The sequence below is a fragment of the Polyodon spathula genome, chromosome 11, assembly GCF_017654505.1.
Source record: "Polyodon spathula isolate WHYD16114869_AA chromosome 11, ASM1765450v1, whole genome shotgun sequence".
NCBI classification, from domain to species: domain Eukaryota; kingdom Metazoa; phylum Chordata; class Actinopteri; order Acipenseriformes; family Polyodontidae; genus Polyodon; species Polyodon spathula.
Window position 1 is genome coordinate 5,513,905 of NC_054544.1, and position 14,465 is coordinate 5,528,369.

The 14,465-nt window shown below is 38.7% G+C and overlaps 1 protein-coding gene across 2 annotated transcripts; it reads right to left on the reverse strand.

Moving 5' to 3' along the window:
- Window positions 1-200: 200 nt before the first annotated feature.
- Window positions 201-12,414, reverse strand: LOC121323575 (zinc finger protein 148-like). Of its 2 annotated transcripts, XM_041264709.1 has the most exons (7): window positions 12,304-12,414; window positions 10,414-10,794; window positions 9,711-9,836; window positions 8,413-8,536; window positions 5,793-5,876; window positions 3,772-3,890; window positions 201-3,455 (listed from the first exon to the last, which is right to left on the reverse strand). In XM_041264709.1, exons 2-7 carry the CDS (start codon window positions 10,741-10,743, stop codon window positions 1,845-1,847), a joined length of 2,394 nt encoding a protein of 797 aa, XP_041120643.1. In that variant the 5' UTR covers window positions 10,744-10,794; window positions 12,304-12,414; the 3' UTR covers window positions 201-1,844. The 2 variants fall into 2 exon arrangements, with proteins under 2 accessions (XP_041120643.1, XP_041120644.1); XM_041264710.1 differs by lacking the exon at window positions 12,304-12,414 and having other exon boundaries at window positions 9,711-9,857; window positions 10,414-10,495.
- Between the last annotated feature and the right edge of the window lie 2,051 nt (window positions 12,415-14,465).

The following is a 14,465-nucleotide window of genomic DNA, read 5'->3' on the forward strand; positions in this document are numbered from 1 at the left end:
AGTAATTCATTTTGCCAGTTGAACAAGTGCTTGTCATATCAAGATTCAATGGAGGGATGGTAAAAATAGATGTGTATAGATATATGGTACATTACACATACATCATCATATATATAGTATATAACATATATAGAATTAGTTATATATATCCATTATATATATATATATATAGTATATATATATATATATCTAGTTCAAGCCACCACATGAATAATATTGTGTGGGGATGGTTTGCATAAATAATCTCATGTGTGAGAAACGAAAACCTGGAATGCTTAAAACTGCTATGGAATGGGAGTCTGGTTTTAATCCACATTTTGTCTATCATCTTTTCCATTGATGGCAATGGCTGTGTTGAAATGCATTTACAATGTTTGGCATTATTTGAAAAAAAGTTAGTTCCATTTTGTAATTTTTATTTATTTTTAAAAGAAAAGGGCTTGTGAGGTCCCTGGTTAAGATCCTGGCTCGCTCACTGACTCATTGTGCTCCTTCTTTTGGGTGAGACGTTGTTGTAAGTGACTCTGCAGCTGATGCATAGCTCACACACCCTAGTCTAAGTCGCCTGAGATAAAGGCGTCTGCTAAACAAACAAATAATAATAATAATGGTTGGAATGGACTGAAAGGGTCACAAATGTTATGACCTTTTGAGTTATCTTTCCAAAACCTCTATAAAGACCTGCAGTATTGAAAGAGTAAAAAAATACAGATATCATATTCACTATAATATCATAACAAAAAAAGAAAAAAAAAACATTTGGGGAAACTAAAAATCATGCACTATGCAAATTTGGTCAGTTACACTTGTTTTTATCATGCTCTGTGGTACTCCTTAAGAACTTAAATACCTTATTCGTAAGCTAGCATATAAAAAGACAATTAAGTGCAATTCAATTCACGTGGGGTTTTAGATTATAGTATGTAACATACTTAATGAAACCAACTGTCTACTTAGCTACAAAAGTAAATTAAATCATATCAATCAAAATATTGAAGAAATTGATTTTTAGTTTTAAAAAAGTGTTACAATGAAATTAAATCCAATCTAATTACTGTGTATTAGCCTTTAAATATGTGCCTGATTTTTTAAATTTAAAAATAAACATTCATTTCTACTTTTTCAACAGTAAACATTATATAACAGCCTCTATAGCACATATTTAAAAGGTCTTATATATTGCCCAGTTACAATGTGTTTTATATTTTCTTTTACTGATGTTCCAACAAATGCCACTTGAATTACAGTCAACTACCAAAAATTGATATATGATTCCATAACAAACTCAGTGTAACTGTTCATTGATTACGGTGTGAGTTATCAGTAAGATAGTCTCCAAAATACAATGTTCAGGTCCAATACGATACAGTAGTAAAAAAACACATTATTAAAAGTAAAAAAAATCTAAAAATAAACATAGATGAGAAATACCAAATGTCAGTACAAGTACCAACATATTGTTCTATAAACTGCAAATAGTGCTAAGCCATAGCTGGCTTGGGAAGGGGGTTACACTGATACCATACTTGAAACTACAGGATTATGGACTGGCAGGTTTGACTTCTGGTCTCATTATTCAGGACAATCTGGGGTATTGAAATCCATGGTTAAAATAAACCCAGAAGTAAACATTTTTAAAGCGGCATGCAAAATAACTATTGCGAGATAAATAAAGATTGTATTTTGATTCTTGCCATTGGATGAAATGGCAGGTTAAAGGGAAATAAACCCTTATAGATTTTAAACTGCAAGTTGGTCAGATTTAAAAAGGTTTCCCACAAATGCAAGTTTAAAAAAAAAAAAAAAAGTGTGGATGTAAAGTGCCTTTTATATATAGGTTTCATTTAACCAAATGTTTGGCTGGTTGTGGCACCTGGTGAAGAAGTCATCGGCGTTCTGCTCTCAGTCACATTAACCAAAGGAAACTCAGGGAAGTCTGTGCTAGGCCCATGTCCACGCAGGCTCGCTTGTCCATTGGCAGTGTTGAACTGGGAGGAGATTCCAGACCTTGAGCTTTGGAACTGAAATGAGTTCTGCTCAAAAGTACCGATCTGAAAGGCCTGATGGATCGGTTGGGTGTCACTCTTTTTTGAAGAGGTAACCTGCTCTAAAAAGTCTTCCGCAGGCAAGACAGAAGAGTGGTTAGTGTCATCCCCTGAAAATGAGAAGGAGTGTTGAGAGTCTCCTACGATCAGCCCAAAGTGAGACTTCTCTGAAGAGGACCTCAATGGAGAGTTCATCCCGGATCGAAAGCCGGACCGGTTAGACAAGGTATACTGCTTATCAATTGTGGAAAACAGAGGTTGGCTGGAAAGAGTTTGGGTCTCGGTCACAAAAGTAAGGCTCTGGCTATTTAAATAGGCATCATTCTGGCTAGTTCTATCCAAGGCTTGCTGAAGAAATTTAGAATACTCCTGCAGCATGCTGGCTTTTTCTGTAGACGAGGTCTGGGAACTCGTCCCAACAGTCTCAGCCTGGCTGACCTCGGTAACATCAGATGCATTAATTGATATGCTGGATGTCACTTCGGTGTCTGCCACACTGAAAGACATTTCATGTTGTCCATTTGCCTTGTTGGAATAGTGATCCAGAAGAGTTTGGAGGACTTCGTCTGGAATAACATTCTTGTCATGGCCAGACTTCATTTCAACATTTAAGGTCTGTGTATCTAAAATAGAGACAGTGGCTCTTTCGTCAATGACACTGGCCACAGCTGCTTGGGTGACAGAGGGCTGAGATGCTATTGTGCCAACATTTAGGGCATAATCCCTGCTATTATTAGTGGCTGCCTGCAAATACCTTTTCTTTTTTAAAAACTGCATGGCATCATCATAGTTATTACTGCTGGCTGCAGGTTTGTTTGGACCCTCCTGCAGGGTGTCTACATGGTCCATGTCAGCGTTACTCTCCGAGTCTAGAAGAACTTGCTTGTCCGCAAGTTCAAAAGCATATTTGGTAACTTTACTTTCTTCAAATGAAGATGACAAATGGGACATATTCTGGCTTTCGACCAAGGGCTGTTTCTGGGTTCTCTTGTTGGTAACCTTTTTAAGGACTAATTTAGGAGGGTGTATCATCTGAGATGATGATTCACCCATCTGTCCACCACCAAGAGAGGAGTGCGGCAGCTCTACAGAATACTCTGCCACCATATACTCATCTTTGACTTTGGAGGCAATTGCATACAAAGGCAAATAGTCGTTTTTGACATTCTTTTGCTCAAGGTTTTCTCCACCATCGTCTTTCTCAGGAAGAGCAACCAAAGTCCTTGGTTTCTCACTGGTCTTCTGCCTCTTTTTCCTTGGCAGTGAGCTTTCCTTCGGGGGAGGGGTGAGGCCAAAGTCTTCATCACTTCCCAAGAGTCCTGCCTTAGCTGCAGCTTTGTTGGATTTCTTGTCCCGATTCTCATGGCACATGCGCTTGTGCTTCAGTACCCGGTCAGTCCTGGAGAAGTACTAAAAAAAAAAAAAAAAATTCACTAACTTTAAGCCCAAACCATGTAATCATATAAACATGAGAAGTCTATTTTCGATGAAATACTAAACTTTTAGACAATCTGTATGGTCTTAATTGTAACAGTACACAGATACTTTATGACGTGAATAATATATCTGTATATGTTTTTAAAAGTTCAGCAACTGAATAACATTCTTGACAAGCTGCCTGTTACAGCATATTGCATTTTTGTTGCAAAGCACTCACTAGGATGATTATCTTATCTTGAAGCAAACACACAACATTCATCTTTTGTACCACTTATATATTGATTACCTGATGGCAGTATTCACATTGGTAAGGCTTTTCTCCACTGTGAGTTCTCTTGTGCCTCTCCATATGGTATTTCTGTATAAATCTCATTCCACACTCATCGCAGCGAAATGGTTTTTCACCTAGCAACATATACAGAAAGGATTTTAATAACATTTAAACTGTGTCTTCATCCACAGACCCTTCAAACACAACTGCTCAATAGCGATCAGCAAAATCATTGATGCACTTCATCCAATTCTCAGTGGCCCTAACGTGACAGCTTTCAATTTACTCTACATGTCTGAGCAAAAAGTAGAAACTCTGAACTGTCTAACCTAGTTGCATTAGCTACATGAATAGTGAGCTGTGAACTCACAAAACCTAAGAATAAAAAATACCACTTCTTTACAGCACATAACATTTTAGGATTTTTTAAATTAAAAAAAGCAAAACAAAAACATACCAGTACAACGTATGCTGCAGAGCTAACTGTTCATGCATATTGTCAAAGCAGGATACTTGGGATTGGACTAGCTGTGAGAGGGCCAATTAAAATGTAGCGTTCACAGTTTCAGCTGTGAATTCAGACAGGATGTTAACCAAGAATTCAACATTTGGAATTTTGTACGCACCTTTAATCAAAAATATGCAGGTAAAATGTGGGTGTTACTTCATGTAAAGTGGGTAGGCAAATTTACTTTATAGTCAATATTTCTTGTCTTTTCTGTATACAATAAAACTATGTACACAGTTTTTTACACAAATACATGTTGCTAATTATGTTTTTATCTGATTAATCAAACATTCATGATACCTTAATGTAAATGTTTTAACATGTTTAATCCTAAATTGTAAACGTTTATGAAATTAAATGGAAACTAGCACCCCTAATTTAGACTGGAGAAGGCTTTCAAGCATAAAAGACTACATGATTCTTATTGCATCTTGTTGCAAGAAAAAAAAAATGTAATTCAGGAGTGGGTGGCTTTCAGGCAAGATCAAAGAAAAGTTAAACCACTTTTCTGAGATGCAAATACTTGTCATCATAGCTGCTACCTGCAGAAAAGCAAAACAATAACCCCTGCTGAAGAAACTTACAAACAATAGATGGTGAGTAAGTAGATTCAAGAAAATGCACAGAGTCCTTTTCTTCAATCAGTTGCCAGGTTTATTGAAATATGCAGGGAGTCTGGTCCCAGGTATAGGACAAACAATACTCAACATTACAATGTTTGCATGACATTAAATACCCTTCTGTATAGATGGTCAACCTCCCCTTTCTCTGACACTTAACCAATTGCAAAGGTAATTTAATTTATTGTGTGAGTGTTAATGTGTGTGTGTCTGTGTGTGTGGTCTAGTGTGACAACCTCTGAACTCAGTGCATTCTTCACACTCCTGGAGACAAAAGGTCCATACATCTGCCTTTTGTTATCTCCTTGCGACCCCCGTTGATGCCAGTGGGATTATCTCTTTTGATCTCTCTGAAGTCTTTAGAGCCTGTTCCCTTCTAGTCCACAGCATTGTTATCTCGTTAGCTTGCAGTCATTGTTGGGCAAGAGTTTGTAGACGCATCGTCTCTATCAATGGTTAGCAGTACATGCAATTTGAACCAAACAGTCTGCTATCTGCAATATTAGTCTCTTTTCAAAAAAGAACACCAGTATAGCTCTGCCAGTCCACATGCGTAGCAAACTGCTAATCAATTCTCAATCCATGTTTTCCAACACCTGCAAATACTGATCCACTGGCTGAGGATATTCAAGTACGGTTTTCAAAATAAAATGTTATTTAACCTGTAGAAACCATTGTATGAGATTTCTCAGGGCATCTTAATCATCTGAACAAGCCATGCAATGTAACCAACAAATCACATTTCACTTTTTACAATACTCAAATGGTGTAAAGAGCATGGTACTCATTTAATAATTCTAATCAAGGTTACTCAATGTCAGCTTCTAAAACATTTTTTAAGGAGATTAACATTTTGAGTCAATGAAATCCTACAATCTGAATCGCATCATAAGACATTCTCATCCTACCGGTGTGAATCTTTTCATGTCTTTGCAGCAGGTACTTCTGGATGAAACGCATATCACACTGGCTGCACTGAAACGGCTTCTCACCTGAAACAAGACAAGAAGAGATCTCTTAAGGTACATCTTTCACGGCCCTCTTTAAAAAATTAGAACATTTGGTGATTACATAGCAGCCCATCGCAAAAGGAGACAGATTAAGTTCACAAAGTTTTGCTCCTATTCTGAAACCAGGCTAACATGGTTAAACATGTAAACCTGGCTCCAAGCAACGGGACTTTTAAAATTAAAAAATGACACAGTATATAAAAAGTCAGTCATGACAGCAGGGGTGTTGGCTTCCTAGATAAATAACAAAAACTGAAGTATGTGTGAGCTCTAGACGATTCGCAAACAAGTCATCAGTGCTCTTACTCCAATAGTTGTGGACTTGGTATATCTGGAAATGCAATGCTGCGACTCTAAGGACATAAATATCTTTTGGTAACTATTAAAAGCAATATGTTTTATTTTTTTTTTTTTTAAATAAATTTAACAAAATCTGCAATTATTTTTTTTTAATGATTTTCTCCCAATTTGGCATATCCAATAATTTTGTTTGCCTCAGCTCACCACTGCCACCCCCGCGCTGACTCGGGAGCAGCGAAGACGAGCACACGCTGTCCTCTGAAGCATCTGCCATCAGCCGACCACTTTTTTCCCCCACACTGCAGATTCACCGTGTAGCCACCTCAGAGCCACAGCATCGGAGGACAACGCAGCTCTGTTCAGGTTACAGGCAAGCCTGCAGGCACCCGGCCAGACTACAGGGGACGCTTGTGGTAAGCCGAGGACACCCTGGCTGACTTAAGCCCCACCCCCGGGCGGCGCTCGGCCAATTGTGCGGCGCCCCCTGGGAGCTCCTGTCTACGGTCGAATAGCCTGGACTCAAACCGGCAACCTCCAGGTTATAGGGCGCATCCTGCACTCCACTCTGAGTGCTTTACCAGATGCGCCACGCAGGAGCCCCAAAAGCAATATCTTTGCTGGTCATATTTTTAAGGATCCATCTAAAAAATCTCTCTAAACGTGTTATTAAAGGTTTTGAGGATTATTAACATATTGTGTAAAGCTTCTAGTCATGCTATAAAAATAGTAAGCTTTATATATATATATATATATATATATATATATATATATATATACACACACACACACACACACACACACACACACACACACACGCAGTACTGTGCAAAAGTTTTAGGCAGGTGTGAAAAAATGCTGTAAAGTAAGAATGCTTTCAAAAATAGACATGTTAATAGATTATATTTACTAATTAACAAAATGCAAAGTGAGTGAACAGAAGAAAAGTCTACATCAAATCAATATTTGATTAATCAACTCCATTTGCAGAAATGCAGCCCCAAACTTGCAAGGAACCTCCATCATGCTTCACTGTTGCCTGCAGACACTCATTCGTGTACCGCTCTCAAGCCCTTCAGCGAACAAACTGCCTTCTGCTACAGCCAAATATTGCAAATTTTTACTCATCAGTCCAGAGCACCTGCTACCATTTTTCTGCACCCCAGTTCCTGTGTTTTCGTGCATAGTTGAGTCGCTTGGCCTTGTTTCCACGTCGGAGGTGTCGTTTTTTGGCTGCAAGTCTTCCATGAAGTCCACTTCTGAGCAGACTTCTCTGGACAGTACTTGGATGTACCAGGGTCTCATTGTTTTCTGCCAATTCTGAGCTGATGGCACTGCTGGACATATTCCGATTGCGAAGGGAAGTAAGCATGATGTGTCTTTCATCTGCTGCAGTAAGTTTCCTTGGCCGACCACTGTGTCTATGGTCCTCAATGTTGCCCGTTTCTTTGTGCTTCTTCAAAAGAGCTTGGACAGCACATCTGGAAACCCCTGTCTGCCTTGAAATTTCTGCCTGGGAGAGACCTTGTGTCTTGTTGCTGTGCTCAGTCTTGCCATGGTGTATGACTTTTGACAGTAAACTGTCTTCAGCAACCTCACCTTGTTAGTCGAGTTTGGCTGTTCCTCACCCAGTTTTATTCCTCCTACACAGCTGTTTCTGTTTCAGTTAATAATTGTATTTCAACCTATATATTGAATTGATGATCATTAGCACCTGTTTGGTATAATTGTTTAATCATAGACCTGACTATATGCCTACAAAATCCCTGACTGTGTGCAAGTGTACCTAGAAGAACTGATGCTGTTTTGAAGGCAAAGGGTGGTCACACCAAATATGGATTTGTTTTAGATTTTTCTTCTGTTCACTCACTTTGCACTTAGTTAATTGATAAATATAATCTATTAACATGTCTAAATTTGAAAGCATTCTTACTTTACAGCATTTTTTCACACCTGCCTAAAACTTTTGCACAGTACTGTGTGTATGTATGTATATATATACACACACACACACACACCTTAGTGGCATGTTCTTACAACTATTTCTATAGCTTGCTGTTACTAACAAATATTGGTTAATACACATTTAACGATGCATCATAAGCTGTCTCAATTGGATCCTTAACTAGTGTTACTATTTTTCTTTTACTTTCACTATTAAGTAAACTAGTCTTGCTATTTTTCTTTGCAGAGCCATTACAAACCACGCCGAGAGCAGTACCTGTATGGATGAAGACATGTCTCTGTAAATGGTAGTTTGTTCGGAAGGCAGCACTGCAGTGTTCACAAACGTGAGACTTTGGACTCTTAAGCCCTAGGGACCCATCTTCATTTATTGTAAGAATCTACAAAAAAGTTTACAGCCTAATTTATCAGTAATGTTAATTAAAACAGGTTTACAAATATTATACTTTGGCTTTTACAAGACATTCTAATTTCATAATACCAGTACATTCACCATTATAAAATACCTTTCTATGTACTTATGTTTTCGTATTTATTAGTCGCTAATTTGTTTTTGTTGCAGTTCTCCCCAATTTAGTAGTGTCCAATTATTTTGTTAAGCTCAGCTCACCCCTACCACCCCCACGCTGACTCTGGAGCGGCAAAGACGAGCACACGCGGTCCTCCGAAGCATGTGACGTCTACCGACCGCTTCTTTTTTCACACTGCAGACTCACAGTGCAGCCACCCAGAGCTACAGCGTCGGAGGACAACGCAGCTCTGGGCAGCTTACAGGCAAGCCCACAGGTGCCCGGCCAGACTACAGGGGTCGCTGGTGTGCGGTGAGCCGAGAACACCCTGGCCGACTTAACCCTCCCTCCCCCCCAGGCAGAGCTCGGCCAATTGCGCACCGCCCGAGAGCTCCCGTCCTCGGCCGGCAAAGGAACTGCATGGACTCAAACTGGCGACGTCCAAACTACAGGGCGCATCCTGCACTCCACGAGAGTGCTTTTTTACTGTGCCACTCAGAAGCCCCTAATGCACTTATGTTTTATATGAAAAAAAGCCATCATGAAGTTCTCTAGGGGAAATCTTTATTCAACAGTTAGGCCTAACACACAAAGGTTTACATGTCTAATTTATAGAAAACACAAACCATTAGGAGTTTGAAGATTTGCTAAATTGTCCCAATCATAATGATGAAACATTGCCATGAAGCTAAATTAAGAACATTTATGCCAAATAAACTAGTTTACAGAGTTTTTTTTCTGAATATTGCAGTATTAACAATGCCAAATGTGTGGTAGCTTTACACTACAATGACCTGACAGAAAACAGACATTGCATTGTAAATTTAATAGTATGTCAAATCATATTTTGCCCAAAAAACATCAGAAACATATTTGAAAAGTTCTGCACTACAAGTCAAATTCATCTGAATTGCTGCTAGCCTCAGGAAAACTCCCATTATTTTCATGTATTGAAACAAAATATTCGTTCTATTCCTTTATCAAAAATGTAGTTAACACATTCTTGCCCTAAGGACTAAAATGACCATTAGAAATGGTCTTATACCTTTGCAGGAGAACGCTGTTTTCTTTTCTTCTTTTTCTGACAATCAATCATGTCTCTGGGCTGTTTACTGTCCTTTTTCATCTGTACTGGCTCTTCTGATAACTTTATTTCCTGTTTAACATGTACCTACAAAACACCACACATTACCTAAAAGGAAGGCATATTGATAGATTCTCATACTCCCACCCATATGAAGAGATATACTGTATTTGCGTCAGTCCACAGCCTTTACCAGCTGTTTTATACCAAGAAACAAACATGGCTTCCTAGCCTAACGAAGTTTGAAATAAAACACTTTAGCAGTACTGTGGCCTATTTCTGTGTACTGTCATCCATAGTACGTGGCCACAAAACTACAAAAAGCATTTGAAGAATTTTAATACCACTTTTTACTGGTACTGTTAGAAACAGTGGAAGCTGGCCCAGTGTTGTACTGCACTGTTTTTAAACATACACCTTGCCACACTTTGCAGCATAGTTATTCAAGAAGTCCACAGTTAACTGAACAGAAAAGAAGGAACGGTGTACTTATTTTGTATTGACTTCTAAATACATAAGTCTACAGCACAGGACTCTACGTATTTTCCAGCTCTGTTTATGTTCTTTTAGATAGGTAGAGCACTATGCTGCAAACGGCTTCCAATAGCATGCTACGGAGTTGTGTGTGCATATTCTCATTTCAGGGAAGGTTGGGGTACCTTACCGGTAAATGCATGGAATAGTGCAGCTCCTGAGGAAGCCTGTCATGCATTTCTTGGTCCTCGTCATCATTCTTCACCGTCTCCTCGTGAACCATGAGCTCATCATGGGGGATGAGCTCCTGCTGAGGCAGCTGGCTGTCCTGTAGGTCTTCATCATCCTCCTCACCCAGAATAACGTCATGGGGGATGTCACGTTCCCCCAACCCCAGATCCTGGCACTCCATTTTACCTCTCACTGACTGCTCTGGAGCAACCAGACCTCTGGGAGTCTGTATCTCTGCTGTGCTACTGCATTTAAGGAAAATGCCTTCCAACTTGTCTTCAACATTCATTCTTTAACACAGGGCACTGCAGCTGAGTTGCTGGGTAGGAAACAAATATTCCTGTGAAGAGAAGTTCAATAGTACAGAATACTGAGAATAAGATTTAACATGATAGCACCTTAAATATGTAAATAAAATGAAAAGGTGTTATTCCAGCAACGCTATCTGATTCGGCTATTAAACATCTAATCTGATTGAATGATCAGCGGATATCTAAATACATTGTAGTTGATTGCCTGAAACCAGCCATGATGCATTCTATGAATTTTATGCAGCGATTCCACAAAGAGTTTTCATTATTGTTATGCCCATATGTATTCCTTAATTATTATAACCAATACTGTGAATATAATACTCTATATTACTCTACTGAAAAAACGTGCAAATCACAAAGTTATTAATTTTGATTCACGAATGAGATTTTGCAGTATTGTCTGGTTATGTCCCCAATCAGTAAGGCTGCACTTGTAGACCCCTTTGATCTACACACTGATTTACAGCTCCCTGGATTCCACCACTGTATCACCAGTAATATCCTGCCACCCCACTGGATTGATGCAATTCTGCAAACTTTGTTTTCATAATTAACAAATACAACACACACACACTATAATTCTACCACATTTGCATTATTTTTTGTACTTCTCTTACTGCATAGTAAAACTGCAAATCATCTTGGATAAAGGTGTCACATTGCTTTACACTACACGCTATCCTTGTCGAACAGTTAGTGTTATGATGTACAATGAGGTATAGTTACAGTATTTTACTTACAGGTGTGGTAGTTAAGTAACACAGAAAACTACAAATGGTTAGGCCACGAACATTTTGTAAGTTAACGTTATTAATTTACGAGTTTAAAATGATCAAACGTTTTTATAGATAAACCTACTTTTTAAATGCAGTTGAAATTGAAACCTGTCAAATACATAACTGAGCAACGCCAATCCGATTTAGGGCTATTCAAATCTGAACTGATCACTTGAGAAGTTGCAATGATGGTTGTACCACCAACAGCATTTGTACTTGACCAAGGCAAAACATTCAAAGTAATACAGACCTTTACTTCTTAGTATCGGCGTTTCCCACACAAAACATTCAAACAAGGCATTACCTGCGGAAGAGCAAAATGCAAACACAGCTGTTTCTAATTCTGGGCCCTGCTTTTTCGTTATTTATTTTACTTCTTTTGCGTCACACACACAGTACTAGTGCATTGCAACAAACAACTGTATCGCACGCCCAAAGCCAGGTACCAAGACAGCTAGGAAAGAAGCATGATATCGCATTTCAGATATATTACAGCATCAACACAAGCAACTCGAAGGCCCTGCAGCGCCCCGTTTCCACACAGGCTCGATCTCTTCCGAATCTCTACACCGACACACGTTGTTTTGGAAACGAACCTGATCCAAACGAAGGCCTGACTGCCTGACACCATCACCACACGCAAACAAAAAAGGAACGGAGCGCAAAAACGAAAAAGTGCCATTTTACATCTCGAACGTCACAACGGAACAGTCGACTATTCCTTGCCCTGCCAGTGCTTTGTGTTTAACAGTCACGTACCGGGTCTGGTAAGAGCTATTTTAGCCGCTTTGCAGTCATATTTTGTCTGTAAAAGTTTCTCTGGTGAAGCTCCCATTGACAGCAACAACATTCCAGCTCCACTGTGACTCTGCCCCGGTGCATTGTGGGATGCACGCCTTTGCGTTGGGCAGGCAGCTCGTAGTATCTGCAGTCCTCCTGCACCTGTCCGGTGGTTCCGAGAGCTTTGAGACTCGGTAGAAAAAGCTACACTGGAAACGATTGTCTCAAATTAACGCACAGTAAGCGTTGCACAGAGAGAATGGCACTCAAAGCCGCCGGGAATGTCGGTGTAGTAACTGTACTATTTGAAAAAAAAACCCCAACAAAAACGATAGCCTATATTTTAAGAACTGAAGTATTAAAGTTGCATAATCGAATCCATGACCATTTACTTCGCCCCACGAGTTTTCATTGCAGCCGCATACTAATGTAGAATGAAGCTTTAATGGTTTTAAAAATGAGCCATTTTCTGATCTTATTTAAACACAACACGCCACTCTAGTGCGTAGCAGTAAAATACTCTATTTTTTTTAAAATTTATTTCGTTTCAGCATTAAAAACGAATATATCCTAGTTATCCTAGTCTTTATTTAAAGTTCCAAAAGAGTTCAAACCACGCTGCTGAGTGTTTATGTTCCTGTCAATGCTAGTATGATATCGTTTTATTTATTTTTGTTTATTTATTGTGTTATATATGCTATTATTGATTAGGGAAAGTCTCTGTTTTTATTTTTCAAATTTCGCTTGACCTGCTGCTTTAAAAAATGTTGTGCTTCAATCCCATAGCGTCTCAGCCTGTCATGCAGCTGGTAAAACGACCTCGGTTGATGCTATGCCAAGCAGCTGGGTAGCCAACTGTGCTTGGAAGTCGCAGTCCTTTTATCTCCAAGATCCCTGCGCGGCTGCATTCACAGCGCAATAACCGAAATCAATGCCCTGTTTGTCTCTCTGTGTTTGAACTTTATTACACAACGCGCTTTCTACCAGCACTGTCTCACTGATTCTCCTACCCACAGTTATTTAATTATATATTGTTTTACACTTTATGTCTAACTACAAACATTTCTGATTATTTCGTTCTAAGGTCACAATGGGTTATACAGCTTGTATCCCTACGCCAAAACTATATTTGGTGAATGTAAACAAACTAGCATGTAAACCAGGCCTTCCTGGATGGATACACAGATGGCTAATATGATGTATAGAAAAAATGTAGAAACAAACATCACATTTTTTTTTTTTACTCCAAATAGGCTCCCTCCATAGTGTGAAGTATACATTGTATGTATTAATTAGGATCACTTGAAGTGTATCAGATTATTAGATTAATACTCTAAATCAATTATGGATCATTAATGGAAGTTTTCACAGCACTAATTCCACATAGGTTGCCCAAGACACAACCCCTTTGCTGCTGTCATCTTCCCTTCTAATCCAGCCTGCTTCCGGGGCTCTTTCTAACAAGTTCTGTGTGTCTGGTAGTTTCTGATTCTTCCTTTAAGGGACACACACAAATTATATGGCCTGTAAATTGCTTTATTGTTCTTTAAATATATTGGGAGATTAGAAAGTAAATTTATCACATCAGTGATATGGTGCATTGATGTGGTAAGCTTACTTTCTAATCACCCTGTATATATAAAACAAATGTTATTAGTATCTAAACTGGCACTGTAACATTCTAGTTTCCCTTGGTGTGCTATGCATGTTTCTGGTTATTTATTACTTACAGGTATGTAATGTGGGTGCCCAGTTGCATGGCCAGATAAAGTTCAATACAAGTGCTAAATAAAACACAAACTCAGAATGCTCATAACAGGTTTAATGTGTCTTAGGCCCAAGGCTAATGTGTTTTGTGGGTCTGCAAGGATACATTCACAGTTTCTGCATGTGTTGAGAACGTCCTGTAACACTAGAGGGCAGCATTTACTGCAACACAGTGTACATTATTTATACAGTGTAATTCACTCATGTTTTCTTTTGACTGTTCTGGTTTCCCATTATCTGGAGCATAAAAGGTCGATCTCAGTAATTTTGATGAAACAAACTATATATATATATATATATATTATAATATATATATATATATATATATATATATATATATATATATATATATATATATATATATATATATATAT

What these genes read in the sequence shown, in the direction of transcription:
- LOC121323575 (XM_041264709.1), bottom strand. Translation starts at nt 10,743, where the DNA reads ATGAATGTTGAAGACAAGTTGGAAGGCATTTTCCTTAAATGCAGTAGC. An exon ending in ACTATTCCATGCATTTACCG is followed by an intron (nt 9,837 to 10,413) that starts GTAAGGTACCCC and finishes GGTGTTTTGTAG; the next exon opens with GTACATGTTAAACAGGAAAT. An exon ending in AATGTGAATACTGCCATCAG is followed by an intron (nt 3,456 to 3,771) that starts GTAATCAATATA and finishes TTTTTTTTTTAG; the next exon opens with TACTTCTCCAGGACTGACCG.